Below are 16,063 nucleotides of genomic sequence, written 5' to 3' on the forward strand. Positions count from 1 at the left end.
GGGGGGACGGGGGGGGGGGGGACAACTGGGTTGCTGCTGCGGAAAACCAAAAGGAAATGGCTAAAGAGAGGGCGGTCGCGGGCGGAATGCGACGCTGGGGGAGCGAGCAGGAGCGCGGAGGCGGGATATGGGACTGGCCTAGAGAAGGTAATGGCTGGTCGACACGGGAGGGGGGCAGGTAGCCCCCCAGTGAGGCTGATCACATGGAACGTGAGAGGCCTGAATGGACCAATAAAAAGGGCCCGAGCGCTCGCGCATTTGAAAGGACTAAGGGCAGACGTGGTTATGCTCCAAGAGACGCACCTAAAGGTGGCGGACCAAGTTAGACGAAGGAAAGGATGGGTGGGACAGGTGTTCCACTCAGGACTGGACGCAAAGAACAGAGTGGTGGCCATTTTGGTGGGGAAACGGGTAGCATTTGAAGCAAAGAACATCGTAGCAGATAGTGGAGGTAGATATGTAATGGTGAGTGGTAGGCTGGAGGGAATGGAGGTCGTGTTGGTTAATGTGTATGCCCCAAATTGGGACGATGCGGGGTTCATGAGATGGATACTGGGGCGTATTCCGGACCTGGAGGCAGGAAATTTGATTTTAGGAGGGGACTTCAATATGGTGCTGGACCCGGGGCTAGATAGATCCAGCTCAAGGACTGGAAGAAGCCGGCAGCGGCCAAGGTACTTAAGGGGTTTATGGACCAAATGGGGGGAGTGGATCCATGGCGATTTCTTAGACCCAGGGCTAGGGAGTATTCCTTCTTCTCCCACGTCCATAAAGTGTACTCCCGGATAGATTTTTTTGTTTTAGGAAGGTCGTTGATCTCTAGGGTGGAAGAAGCTGAATACTCAGCCATAGCGGTTTCGGATCATGCCCCACATTGGGTGGACCTGGAAGTAGGAGAGGACAGGGAGCAGAGAACACTCTGACGATTAGATGTGGGACTGATGGCGGATGAGGGAATGTGTGCAAGAGTGAGGGGGTGTATCGAGAGATACCTGGAGGTCAATGACGACGGCGAGGTCCCTGTGGGAGTGGTCTGGGAAGCACTAAAAGTGGTGGTCAGAGGAGAGCTGATTTCTATTGGGGCCCACAAAAGGAAAACAGAGGCCAAGGAAAGGGATAGATTACTGGGGGAGATTTTAAGGGTAGACAGGGAATTTGCAGAGACCCCGGAGGAGGAGCTGTACAGGGAGAGGAGACGACTCCAGACCGAGTTTGACCTTCTGACCACCAGAAAGGCGGAGGTACTGTGGAGGAAGGCACAGGGGAGGAGGTATGAATATGGGGAAAAGGCTAGTCGCCTGTTGGCGCACCAACTGCGAAAGAGGGCAGCAGCGAGGGAGATAGGAGGAATTAGGGATGAAAGGGGAGACACTGTGCGAAGGGCAGGAAAGATAAATGAGGTGTTTAAGACCTTTTATGAAGAACTGTATAGGTCTCATCCCCCAGAGGGAGAGGAGGGGATGCGGCAGTTCCTGGACCAGTTGAGGTTCCCGAAAGTGGAGGAGCAGGCGGTGGCAGGCCTGGGGGCGCCGATTGAGGTGGACGAGGTTATTAAGGGACTGGGAAGCATGCAAGCAGGGAAGGCCCCGGGGCCGGACGGGTTCCCGGTGGAATTCTACAGAAAATATGTGGACTTGTTGGCCCCGTTGTTGGCGAGGACGTTCAATGAGGCCAGGGAAGGGGGGACACTACCCCCGACAATGTCGGAGGCGACGATATCGCTAATTGTGAAGAGGGACAAAGATCCGATGCAGTGTGGGTCCTATAGACCTATTTCACTATTGAACGTGGACGCCAAACTGCTAGCAAAGGTGCTGGCATCGAGGATAGAGGACTGTGTCCCAGGGGTGGTGCACGAAGACCAGACAGGGTTCGTAAAAGGGAGACAATTGAATGTTAACGTGCGACGGCTATTAGGGGTGATAATGATGCCCTCAGTGGAGGGGGAGGCAGAGATCGTGGCGGCAATGGACGCAGAGAAGGCATTTGATAGGGTGGAGTGGGAGTATTTATGGGAAGTGTTAAGGAAGTTTGGGTTTGGGAACGGATTTATTCGCTGGGTTAGACTACTTTATAGGGCACTGACGGCAAGCGTAGTTACAGGTCGACATAGATCAGAGTATTTCCGATTATATAGGGGAACAAGACAGGGATGCCCGCTGACTCCATTGTTGTTCGCGTTGGCAATTGAACCTCTGGCCATGGCGCTGAGAGACTCCAGGAAATGGAGAGGGGTGACTAGAGGGGGAGAAGAACACCGAGTCTCGTTATACGCGGATGACCTATTGCTATACGTGTTGGACCCAGCGGGGGGTATGATAGAGGTTATGCGAATCTTGAGGAGGTTCGGGGAATTTTCGGCGTATAGGTTAAACATGGGGAAGAGTGAATTATATGTGATACATCCAGGGGACCAGAGTAGAGAGATAGAAGGCTTACCGCTAAGGAAAGTGGAAAGAAACTTCCGATACTTGGGGATTCAGATCGCTAGGAGCTGGGGAACCTTGCACAGACTTAATCTGACACGGCTGGTAGAACAAATGGAGGAGGACTTTAAGAGGTGGGACATGCAGCCTTTATCGCTGGCGGGCAGGGTGCAAGCAATTAAGATGATGGTCCTCCCGAGGTTCTTATTTGTATTTCAATGTCTCCCTATTTTAATCACCAGGACCTTTTTTAATAAAATAGATAGGAGCATTACGAGCTTTGTGTGGGCAGGGAAAGTTCCGAGAGTAAGGAGGGGGTTCCTTCAGTGCAGTAGGGACAGAGGAGGACTGGCACTACCGAACTTGGGAGATTATTATTGGGCCGCCAATGTGGCAATGATACGTAGATGGATGATGGAGGGCGAGGGAGCGGCATGGAAAAGGCTGGAGAGAAGGTCCTGTAAAGGGACGAGTCTAGAGGCACTGGTGACGGCGCCGCTACCGTTCTCACCGAAAAAGTACACCACGAACCCGGTGGTGGCGGCAACACTGAACATATGGGGACAGTGGAGGCGACAGAGAGGGGTGCGGGGAGCCCTGGTGGGGTCCCCTATCAGGAACAGCCATAGGTTCGCCCCAGGAAGAATGGATGGAGGATTTCAAAGCTGGTACCAGTTGGGAATTAGGAAGGTGGGAGATTTATTCATAGATGGGACTTTTGCGAGCTTGGGAGCACTGGAGGAAAAGTATAAGTTACCTCGGGGGAATTTCTTGAGATATATGCAGGTGAGGGCGTTTACTAGACAACAGGTGAGGGAATTTCCGCGGCTCCCGACACAGGGGATACAGGACAGGGTGCTTTCAGGGGTGTGGGTCGGAGAGGGCAAGGTGTCAGAGATTTATAGAGAGATGAGGGAAGAGGGGGGAGGAGTCGGTGGGCGAACTAAAAAGAAAGTGGGAAGAAGAATTAGGGGAGGAGATAGAGGAGGGTATGTGGGCTGATGCCCTAAGCAGGGTAAATTCCTCTTCCTCATGCGCCAGGCTTAGCCTGATTCAATTTAAGGTGCTACATAGAGCACACATAACGGGGGCAAGATTGAGCAGGTTCTTTGGAGTGGAGGACAAATGTGGGAGGTGTGGCGGGAGCCCGGCAAACCACGCACATATATGTTTTGGGCATGCCCGGCACTGGAAGGGTATTGGAAGGGAGTGACGGGAGTGATTTCGCAGGTGGTGAAGGCCCGGGTCAAACCAGGCTGGGGGTTAGCTCTATTTGGAGTTGCGGAAGAGCCGGGAGTGCAGGAGGCGAAAGAGGCCGATGTCGTGGCCTTTGCGTCCCTCGTAGCCGGCGCAGGATCCTACTCATGTGGAAGGAGGCGAAACCCCCCGGACTGGAGGCCTGGGTAAATGATATGGCGGGGTTTATTAAACTGGAGCAGATAAAGTTTGCCCTGAGAGGATCGGCTCAAGGGTTCACCAGGCGGTGGCAGCCATTTCTCGACTACCTAGGGGAACGTTAGAGGGAAGATGGATGACCAGCAGCAGCAACCCGGTGGGGGGGGGGGGGGAGGGGGGGAGGAGGCTCAGTTGAGTATAGGTCAATAGAGTACGAGGTTTTGTTACTTGTATATTATTATTATTATTAAAAATTTCTGTTTTGTTACTGTTATCGTTTCGCTTGTTTTGTAAGCGGGAAAAATGTTGCTCAGGGAAAAAAATTTCAATAAAATATATATATATTTTTTAAAGTTATTTTGAAAAATTATTTTTAAATCTAGAGTACCCAATTTATTTTTTCCAATTAAGGGGCAATTTAGCATGGCCAATCCACCTACCCTGCACACCTTTGGATTGTGGGTGCGAAACCCATGCAAACACGTGGAGAATGTGCAAACTCCACACGGACAGTGACCCAGGGCCGGAATTGAACCTAGGACCTTGGCGCCATGAGGCAGCAGTGCTAACCAGTGCGCCACCGTGCTGCCCCTTGTTGAAAAAAATCTTGATTGCGTTTTTGGATTATGTCAACAGAGACTGGATGATAGCATTGTCATTCTGAAGAAGAGTCAGACGGATTCAAAACGTTAACTCTGTTTCTCTCTCCACAGGTGAATCTAGACCTGCTATACCTTTCCAGCATTTTCTGTTTTTATTGCAGTTTATGTTGTGTATGTGAATATTAGATCAAGTACCATTTATTAAGTATGTAGCAAACTTGAAGCCCACAGGATTAAATTGTCAGCAGAAGCATGGATACAAAATAAGCCATGGGATGAAATCAGAGCTGTGGTGAATGGTTGTTTTTCATGAAGGAGTAAGGGATACAGTGGACCTCGCTATGGTTAAGTATCAGGATCACTGCTCAAGTATCAGGATCACTGCTCTTTTTGATTCTATATCACTGACTTCCATAAAATCAATATCCATAGAAACCTTACAATGCAGAAGGAGGCCATTCAGTCCATTGAGTCTGCACTGATCCTTTGAAGGAGCACCCTACCTAAGCCCTTTTCCCCACCCTACCCCTGTAACCCCATCTAACCTGCATATTTTTGAACACAAAGGAGCAATTTAACATGGTCAATCCACCTAACCTGCATATTTTTGGACACAAAGGAGCAATTTAACATGGTCAATCCACCTAACCTGCTCATTTTTGGACTGTGGGAGGAAACCGAGCACCCAGCGGAAACCCATGCAGACACGGGGAGAAAGTGCAAACCCGGAGAGTCAACCAAAGCCTGAATTGAAGCCGGATCCCTGGCTCTGTGAGGCAATCATGCTAACCACTGTCCCACCATGCCGTCCTTCTGACTGGGATTAGAGGTTACAGGAACTATATGAATATTTTTAGAAGACACAAAAGTTGAAAGCATCGGAAACAGTGAGGAAGAGCGTGAGAGATTTGAGTAGGACAGAAGCAGAATGGTTGAATGGGTGAGCTCACCGCAGATGAAATTCAACACAGCAAATTGGGAGGTGATCTACCCTGGGTGGAAGAATGAGGAGAAATAATCCAAAGAAGGGCAGAATTTTGTTAGAATTTCGAATACACAGCCAGATCGGGTGGTGGATACAGATTCAATAATAACCATCAAAAGGGAATTAGATTAAAAACTCAAAGCAGCAACAAATGCAGGGAAATGGGGAAATTGGACAAACTGGATTGGTTTTCTAAAGAGATAGTACAGAATCGATGGGCCGAATGACCATTTTTTTTACTGTTCTATGATTCTTACAATTCTGCAATATTGTATTTTTATTTGGGTCTTGCTGAATAGAGCAAACTCAGGAGCTGAGTTTCTTGTCAATCAGAGAGACTGCTCTGTGTATCAATCCACTTCCTGAGATTGTTAAACTAGCTGCAGCCCCTGAACCAATTTCCTGTATGTTCAGACATGTCCGGTTTGTTTTTCCAATGGCTTCAGTCAATGCAGTTTTGTTTTTGAACAACACATTACTCTATATCCGACCTGTGGGATTTGACTTATTTCCTCCTTATCAGTTGTTTTTGAACACTGTTCCTGTTTTTATCCTGAATCAAACTGCACAAACTGTTTCACCAGGGCTTCCTGGATCCTTTCTCTCCTTCTTCACGGTATCATTGTCAGACTTTTACAGCGTGCTCTTTCCAAGGGCCGACTCGATGGGCCGAATGGCCTACTTCTGCACTGTGAATTATATGATACTATGTTCCCCTTCAGCTTTCTTTGCTCCAAAGAAATCAATCCCAGCCTATCCAGCCACCCTGAACCGCTCCAGCCCAGGCAACATCCTGGTGAATTTCTTCTGAACTCTTTCCAGAAAAATTAAATGCTGACTCTGACTGGGTTCAGTTCTACATTCACTGGTCATTAGTTCTACTCCAGCCTCTTGTCCAAGTGCTCAGTATTACAAAAGCTCAATTCTCCAGCCAATTGATGCTGGGGCTCTGATATCGGAATCTGGAGTTGACCTCACCTGATGCGACGCACCATGTAAAGAAAACGAGGTCCTTTTAACCATGACGATTGAAAATTGTGTCTGTATCTTTAAGAACTGCTCGCCCACGTTTCCATCAATGTGTGAAATATGGCCCGTCAAGAACTGCTCTCACTCCCACGTTTCCTTGTTTGAAATGCAACACATTTACTTACCAATGTTAACCTATGTCTCCACTCCAGCAAGTTGATTTCTTGAACCAATAGATTGTTGAGCTATTTCTGAGTTGGGTTCCAAAGGCGGCCGGAAAGATCCTGGACTCTGATCCACTGAACCCGCCCCACCCACTGACAGCTCACAATGCCCGGGGAATGATTGACGGCAACTCCGGACCAATAGCGGGTCTGGAGGAGCGAATATGGCGATTGGTCCTCCAACTAATCGGAGTGAATGAGGGGCGGGGCTGATCCCGGACCCTCTAATTGGCTGAAACTCTGCATCATTTTGAAGCTGATTTGTCTCAAACCCCAGGAGAAAACTGGACTTTTCTGTTTGTGGCTTTAAACAGATGAAACCCTGTGGGTGTGGAGCAAACATTTCAACATTTGTTACTGAAATGGATTCCTTCAGAACAAACAGTCGGGATTATTTGAGGATTAGGTGTCAGTCAACTCAGTTGGCTGGTTCGTGCTGTGGAGCGTCGCCAACAGCGTGGGTTCAATTCCCGTGCCTGCTGAGGTTATTCATGAAGACCCACCTTATCAAACTTGAGAGTGATGAAAATCGGGGATCTGTGAGGTCCAGAGTTGGAGGAGCAGAACGATCTGGGTGGGATGGCGGGCTGGAGGTGGTTACATAGAGAGGGAGGAACGACATCAGGCAGGGATTTGAAAAAAAATCTGAGAATTGTAAAAAAAAAATCGATGCATTGTTGGACCGTGAACCAATGTAGATCAGTGAATGGGACTAACTGTGAGTTAGGATACAGAGAGATGGAGGGGTAGTGATTATGTCACTGGACTAGTAGTCCAGAGGCCCAGATAAATATTCTGGAACATAGGCTTAAATCCCAATATGGATTGGTGGAATTTAAATTCCATTAATAAAATCCTCAATAATGGTGACCATGAAATTAACATGAATTGTCGTAAAAACCCTGGTCTGGCCTACATGCGACTTCCGACCTAAAGCTATGTGGTCGACTTTTAACTGCCCTGAAACGGCTGTAAACTCCAATCAGCAACCCCCCACCCCCAGGACTAAAAAAAAAAGGAAATCCACACAAAACAAATGTTCCAGTGTTCAGCGACAGTACAGAGGACAAAGCCTAACCTCCGATATTGGAGGAAGTTGTGTCCACTCACACTCCTTTCCCTGTCTCTGAACATTTTACATCTGAAACAGTGTGATTTTTGTGAAGTACATCAGGTGACATTGAAAAAATATATATATTGAACCTCAGGAAGTCCCAAAACCTTTATAAAATGAAATGCTGTTGAAGGTGAGTCACTGTTGCAATGCAGAAGGCCTGGGAGCTCCCACATCAGCAATGTGCCGATGACCAGCGATGCTGGTGGCCACCCAATACAGCCAGTTGGGAACTCGCTGGTGTGTCAGCAGGTTAAGTGACTGAGTGAATCCCTTCCTACACAGTGCAATGAATGGTTTCTCTCCTGTGTGAGTTGGTATTTCATCAGATATTTATCGCTTTAAAAGTTTTCACACAGTGCGGACACTTAAATATGCTGGTGTTTCTGGAAGCTGGACAATTCAGTGAATTTCTTCCCACGCACACCGAGCAGGTGAACGGTCTCTCCCTGGTGTGGCGGTGTCTCATTAGAGCGGAGAAGGATGAGGGGCGACTTGATAGAGGTTTATAAGATGATCAGGGGAATAGATAGAGTAGACAGTCAGAGACTTTTTCCCCGGGTGGAACACACCATTACAAGGGGACATAAATTTAAGGTGAAAGGTGGAAGATATAAGAGGGATATCAGAGGTAGGTTCTTTACCCAGAGAGTAGTGGGGGCATGGAATGCACTGCCTGTGGAAGTAGTTGAGTCGGAAACATTAGGGACCTTCAAGCAGCTATTGGATAGGTACATGGATTACGGTAAAATGATATAGTGTAGATTTATTTGTTCTTAAGGGCAGCACGGTAGCATTGTGCATAGCACAATTGCTTCACAGCTCCATGGTCCCAGGTTCGATTCCGGATTGGGTCATTGTCTGTGCGGAGTCTGCACATCCTCCCCGTGTCTGCGTGGGTTTCCTCCGGGTGCTCCGGTTTCCTCCCACAGTCCAAAGATGTGCGGGTTAGGTGAATTGGCCAATGATAAATTGCCCTTAATGTCCAAATTGCCCTTGGTGTTGGGTGGAGGTGTTGAGTTTGGGTAGGGTGCTCTTTCCAAGAGCCGGTGCAGACTCAAAGGGCCGAATGGCCTCCTTCTGCACTGTAAATTCAATGATAATCTATGATTAATCTAGGACAAAGGTTCGGCACAACATCGTGGGCCGAAGGGCCTGTTCTGTGCTGTATTTTCTATGTTCTATGTGTCAATGAGTTCCCAGCTGATATGGAGAACTGAATCCTTTCCTACAGTCACAAAATTTCTAAGTTTCTCCCTGTTGCAGCTATCCTTGTGTCTTTCCAGGATGGATGATCAGTTTCAACCTTGAATGGGATACACAGGATATACAGTACAGAGACTGGCCATTCGGCCCACCCAGTTTGTACTGGTGTTTGAGTTCTATTTGAGCCTCCTCCCAACTTTGCTTCTCCCATACATACACGTTGTCCAGCCTCCCTATAAATACATGGATACTATTCGCTTCACCCACTCCCTTTGATAGAGTAATAGAAGTTTACAGCATGGAAACAGGCCTTTCGGCCTAACTTGTCCATGCCACCCAATTCTTACCCCCAAGAGAGTTCCAATTGTCTGCATTTGGTCCATATACCTCGATGCCCATATTACCCATATAACTGTCTAAATGTTTTTTAAAAGACAAAATTGTATCCACCTCTACTACTACCTCTGGCAGCACATTCCAGACACTCACCACCCTCCCTGTGAAAGAATTGCCCCTCCGGACCCTTTTGTATCTCTCCCCTCTCACCTTCAACCTATGCCCTCTAGTTTTAAACTCCCCTATCTTTGGGAAAAGATATTGACCTTAATGTCCCTCATTATTTTATAGACCTACATAAGTTCACCCCTAAGCCTCTGACACTCCAGGGAAAAGAGTCCCAGTCTATCCAGCCTCTCCTCTTAACTCAAACCATCAAGCCCTGGTAGCATCTGAGTAAATCATTTCTGCGCTCTTTCAATTTTAATAATATCCTTTCTATAATAGGACCAGAACTGTAGACAGTGCTCCAAGGTGGCCTTACTAATGTCTTGTACAACTTCAGCAAGACGTCCCAACTCCTGTATTCAATGTTCTGACCAATGAAACCAAGAATGCTGAATGCCTTCTTCACCATCTTGTCCACCCATGACTCCACTTTCAAGGAGCTATGAGCCGGTACTCTTAGATCTCTTTGTTCCATAACTCTCCCCAATTCTCTACCATTAACTGAGTAGGTCCTGCCCCGATTCGATCTACCAAAATGCATCACCACACATTCATCTAAATTAAACTCCATCCGCCATTCATCTACCCACTATCCCAATTGATCAAGATCCCAATGCAATCCTAGATAACCTTCTTCACTGTTCACTATGCCACCAATCTTGGTGTCATCTACAAATGTACTAACAGTGCCTCCTACATTCTCATCAAATCATTATTAGTAACAAATAACAATGGACCCAGCACTGATCCCTGAGGCACACCACTGGTCACAGGCCTCCAGTTTGAGCTCATTCTCACCATTCTCTGGGTGAAAGTGTTTTCTGAATTTCCTATTGGGTTTCTTGATGACTATCGTATATCGTGGTCTCTGGTTTTGCTCTTCCCCACAAGAGGAAACATTCTCTGTGAATCCTCGCTATCAAAACCTTTCATCATTTTATACACCTCCATTTGGTCACCCCCTCAGTCTTCATTTACCAGGAGTAAAGAGGACCTGCCTCTCAATACTTTCCTGATTTATAAGCTCACACATTTCTGGTATCATCCTTGTGAATCTTCTCTGTTCCCTCTCCAGTGTCTCCATCTTATAATGTGGGGACCAGAGAAATGGAAAGTTCAGTTTGCTGAGGAGAGGATCCAGAAAATCCAGCACCTTCTCAGCCCAATGTCTTCATCTGCAGCAAATGTGTCAGGTTTTGTCTTGCCACAGAAAGGCTCCTGAACTATCCCAGGCAATGGTTAAAACAGAGCTGAAACCTTAAGATGCAAACTGTCATCTCACAAGATGGAAGGTTGCCTAAGATGTAGGCTGGACAGAACCACAGCCTGTACTCTACGTACGGTGTAACCAAGGTCCCAAAGGATTATCATAACTTCCTTCTTTTTATTTCTAACCCTCCGACATTAACGCTCCGTGCTTGGTTTAATTTCTTTATTGCTCGGAGACCTCTGTTTCTCTCCAACATCAACACTCACAACTTCCACGTAAGTGACCTCCCTATTCCTACCAAAATGCACAACCTCACATTTTTCCATGTTCTACTTCAGTTGTCAATTATTTGTCTATTCAGCAAGTTTTGAAATGTCCTCGTGTAATTTATTGCAGTTCTCCTCGATTCTATCTTCCCAGTTTAGAGATTGTGTATTGGATTTCAAAGTCCAAGTGGTGAATGGAAATTGTGAACAGCCATGGTCCCAGCACTGATCCTTGTGGAACATCACTTCCCACCTTCTGTCACTCTGAATAACTCCCCTTTACTCCCACTCTCTCCTTTCTGTCTTGAAGCCAGCTGGCAATCCAGTCTATCATTTGTCCCAACACATTCTCAAACCATGTCCATTATTCTCCCGTAGGTAATCTTATCAATGGCCTTTTGAAAATCCAGATAAATAACATTGACTGCATTACCATTGTCTATGCTCTCTGTTATCACATCAAAACATTCAAGAAGATTGGTCAGGCAAGATTTTCCCTTCTGAAATCCACACTGACTGTTCATTGTTATATTTATTTTTTCTAGATGTTCTTATATTCTCTATTTTAGTCAGGATTGTATTATTTGCTGATGTGAAGCTGACTGGTGTACCATCCCTGGGCATGGTCTGTCCCCTTCTTAAATACAGGAATTACATTAGTGATCCACCAGTCCTCTGACACTACACCTTTCGTGAATGAATTATAAGCAGTACTGCCTGTGCTACCACTTCCCAGGGGCTGGTTTAGCACATTGGCCAAATCGCTGGCTTTTAAAGCAGACCAAGACAGGCCAGCAGCATGGTTCGATTCCCGTACCAGCCTCCCCGAACAGGCGCCGGAATGTGGCGACTAGGGGCTTTTCACAGTAACTTTATTGAAGCCTACTCGTGACATGGGTTCTTGAATTAAGCGGAAAATTCACAGATGGTGCTTTTAAAAAGGGGGACTGTGATCCTCAAAATCAGTGGCTTGTCCAGAATATTAAACTCCAGTCAGTTATTCTTAATATCAGCAGAAACAAACCAAATAGACTCAGATGACCAATTATTGACGTAATTAACAGCAGCAGTTACAGCAGAATTCAACGACTGCTGTCACTTGTGAACTTGCTGATGTGACAGTAGGTGTTGTGACTGAGTGAATCCCTTCCCACTCACCGAGCAGGTGAACGGTCTATCCCCAGTGTGAACTCGCTGGTGTGTCAGCAGGTGAGAGCATTGAGTGAATCCCTTCCCACACTGGGAGCAGGTGAATGGTCTCTCCCCAGTGTGAGTGCGTTGGTGTGCAGTGAGGACGGAAGAATGTCTGAAGCTCTTTCCACAGATAGTGCAGCTGAATGGCTTCTCCTCAGTGTGAACTCGCCGGTGTGACCAAAGGCCGGATGAATGAGTGAATCCTTTCCCACAGACAGAGCAGATGAACGGTCTCGCCCCAGTGTGAATGCGTTGATGTGCAGTGAGGACAGAAGGCTGCCTGAATCTCTTTCCACAGGAGGTGCAGCTGAATGGTTTCTCCTCGGTGTGAACTCGCCGGTGTGACCAGAGGCCAGATGAATGAGTGAATCTCTTCCCACACACGGAGCAGATGAATGGTGTCTCTCCAGTGTGAATTCGCTGGTGTCTAGTGAGGTCAGAAGACTGACTAAACCTCTTTCCACAGTAAGTGCAGCTGAATGGCTTCTCCCCAGTGTGAGTGCGTTGGTGTATCAGCAGGGTGGAGGACTCAGTAAATCTCTTCCCACACACGAGGCAGCTGAATGGTCTCTCCCCGGTGTGAACCCGCTGGTGTGCAGTGAGGTTGGTTAACTGCCTGAAACTCTTTCCACAGTCAGTGCAGCTGAAGGACTTCTCCTCAGTGTGATTTCGCTGGTGTCTCAGCAGGGTGGTTGACTTATTAAATCCCTTCCCACACTCAGAACAGGTGAATGGCTTCTCCCCAGTGTGACTGCGTCGATGGATTTCCAGCAGACATGTGAAATTAAATCCTTTGCCACAGTCCTCACATTTCCACAGTTTCTCCATGGTCCCTCCCCCAGTGTGGCTGCAGTGATGGTATTCCAGCAGGGATGGATAATTGAAACCTTTCCCACATTTCTCACATTTCCATATTGTCTCCCCAGTAAGACTGCGTCGATGGTTTTCCAACAAGGAGGCATGATTGAATCCTTTCCCACATTCCTCACATTTCCAGGGTTTCTCTCCCGTGTGACTGCGTTGGTGAATTTCCAGCAGGGATGGATAATTGAATCCTTTCCCACAGTCCTCACATTTCCAGGGTTTCTCTCCCGTGTGACTGCGTCGGTGAAGTTCCAGCAAGGATGGATAATTGAATCCCTTCCCACATTCCTCACATTTCCATGGTTTCTCCATCGTGCCAGCCACAGTGTGACTGCGTCGATGGACTTCCAGTCGGGATGGGTAATTAAATCCCTTCCCACAGTCCCCACATTTCCACGGTTTCTCCATGGTGCCGGTGTCCTTGTGTCTCTCTGGGTTGGATGATCAGTTGAAGCTTCGTCCACACACCCAACACGTGTTTGTTTTCTCTCCACTGTCCGGCTTTGCAACCAGAGAAACCTCTTTCCACAGTCAATATACTGGACTCTTTCACTCCGGAGTGAATGCTTCCAGATCCTGTTATAAAAGAATAGAATGAGACAAAGTCACAGCACAGAAGGAGGTAGTCACCCTGAAGTTAGAATCCTTTTAGTTCTGAGACAAATCAGGATTTCACAAAAATCATCACGTCAGTACAGACAGAAATTCAGAACGGACAATTCTAGTTTCTGTGGACCATTTCTTCCTCACTTGTTGCACCGAAGTTTTAAAACCCCATCCTGCATTTTTTGCTCCTTCCTGCACTGAAACCATAGAGTTTTACAGCACAAAAAGACGCCCATTGTGACTGTGCTGACCATCAAACACCATCTTTTCTAATGCCAGTTTTAGGACTTGGTCCAAAGTCATGCATGCTATTCCATATCAAGACCACAAGACATAGGAGCAGGATTAGGCTACTCGACCCAACAAGTCTGCTCCGCGATGCAATCATGGCTGATATTTTTCTCATCCCCATTCTCCTGTCTTCTCACCCCTCCCCCCCCATTCTCCTGTCTTCTCCCCATAACCCAAGAGCCCCTTATTAATCAAGAACCAGGACCTGGGATTCATGTCGTATTACATTCACTCCCCACCATCTGGCCTGGGCTTGCAAAATCTTACCAATTGTCCTGGCTTGAGACAATTCACACCGCTTTAACCTGGGGTTACCCCTATCTCTCGATCTGTAAACACTTAATTAACTGCCAATGCTCGCATTCTGAGCATTGTCTTGCATCTTTGAATTTGTCTATATTAAGACTTCTTACTGTGCTCACCCCAGTCCAACGCCGGCATCTCCACATCATTCTATGCTTCGGCTAATCGGGACTCCCCTGATGAAGGAGCTGTGCTCCGAAAGCTAGTGATTCGAAACAAACCTGTTGGACTTTAACCTGGTGTTGTGAGACTTGTCACAATATACACACAGGTATATGATGGTGCACAGACAGGCAGTGATTGACACACAGGATGACCAGTGAACACACAGAACACAGCAGCCAATCACCAGACAGGACACGAGCACTATAAAGCTAGAGGGCACTAGCTTTCCCGCTTTCTGGGGATCCAGCCTTTGAGACAGTCAGAGCCGTGAGCAGCAACTAGAACATACACCATGTGGTAGTAAGATAGTCTGGTCAGGTTAGTCTCAGGTCTCCAGTCAAGTCAGCATAGTGTCAACCCACAGTTAACGTATGGATGATATCTAAGAGTTCAATAAAATCGAGTTGCATGTCTTCAAGTGTTGGAAGCCTGTCTCTCTCATTGCTGCAGTAAACACAGTCCTCGCAGACCCAGCTTACCCAACACACCAAGACAGTCCAACGCCGGCATCTCCACATCTTGGCTAATAAAGACAAGTATCCCATCTGCCTTCTGAAGCAGCTGATGTCCCTGTGCTGCTGCCTCAGGATCTGTGGACAAGCTCCCTCTGACCCTCCACTTCCCAGCGTCCTGCCCTTCATTGTTACGTCACCAAGAAACCCGCGCCTGCGCTCTGCTCCCCGCTGGAAAAAGATGGCGGCCGTTAACCTGGGCCTGTCCCGGGGAAAGCACCGACGCCTCAAACGCGGGAGCTGCAGGTTGTTATTTGGGGTTTGCCGCCTACACCGGGTGTTAATGAAATCTCTTCCTAACTACGCAGTCGTAGAATCCGCTGCTACCGCCTCTTACCGGCTGCCGAGCGACAAACAGACGTCTCTCCATCACCATCAGAGCCTGCGTATGCTCGGAACACTGGAGGAACCGCGCATGCGTTCAGATCTCCAGCTGATAGAGGGCATTCACCATCGCTGGGAAGGCTGGGTAAAATCTCCGCCATTAGAGGTCCCTATTTGTTTATATTCGGTGTTACTGAGTCTGCGCTAATGCCCGTCTCAGCTTCCTGCAGCCGCGCATGCTCCGGGAAGCAGGCTCCAGGGGGTGGAGCTTTCGTGGATTCACCCATTCATAGAGAGAAACATCGTGTGTCATTGAAAAATAAAATGTTATAAGTCAAGGCCTCATTTTGTTTCATCCTCCAAACCCCTGAACTTTATCTGACGTGTAATGTTGGCGACTGTTGACCGATTGTCCTGGAAGCCAACAGGAAGAGAGGTCAGAGGATTAAGGGAGCAGCGAGTTCTGTAACAAATCACGGGCAAGATCCTCTGTTCACCAGTCAAGTGAGTAAATTGAATTAAAAATAGGAAATTCTGGAAAAGACCAGAGAAACTGAAGGAATGTTTTGAGTTCGTCTGGCTTCTTCAGAGTTCAATTATTGTGAAACCCTGGTTACCAATTTATCTTTCGTCGTTTTATTTTCCATCTGGACCAAATCAGTTGTCCACCAATCTCCTGATTTGACAGCCTGTTTCTGACATTTTCTGTTCTTCTTCCTGGCTCTGAGCACAGTTGTAAAAGAGTCTTCAGTTCCATGTCGAAGAGCTGGGAAAGAGAGAGAAGCCGGGAAACATTTATTTTATGTTAACGCACACTGTTAGTGAAGAGAGATGAGAAAGACCAAAGTGCATGTTCGTCTCTCTGTGTGACCGTGAAGAACTGTCCAGCCTGAAGCTCAGTTA

The 16,063-nt window shown here is 47.4% G+C and overlaps 1 protein-coding gene across 1 annotated transcript in view; it reads right to left on the reverse strand.

Annotated features, from left to right (window-relative positions):
* The window catches only part of LOC140422621 (uncharacterized), a 39,155-nt gene extending 23,874 nt beyond the window's left edge, over nt 1-15,281 (reverse strand). Inside the window, exons 1-2 of the mRNA XM_072507626.1 lie at nt 15,174-15,281; nt 12,001-13,535 (exon numbers count right to left, since the gene is read on the reverse strand). Of these exons, the coding sequence (XP_072363727.1) occupies nt 12,001-13,367 (1,367 nt within the window). The 5' untranslated portion in view covers nt 13,368-13,535; nt 15,174-15,281. The remainder of the gene's footprint in view (nt 1-12,000; nt 13,536-15,173) is intronic.
* Nucleotides 15,282-16,063: the final 782 nt, after the last annotated feature.

This window comes from Scyliorhinus torazame, chromosome 5 (genome assembly GCF_047496885.1).
Source record: "Scyliorhinus torazame isolate Kashiwa2021f chromosome 5, sScyTor2.1, whole genome shotgun sequence".
NCBI classification, from domain to species: domain Eukaryota; kingdom Metazoa; phylum Chordata; class Chondrichthyes; order Carcharhiniformes; family Scyliorhinidae; genus Scyliorhinus; species Scyliorhinus torazame.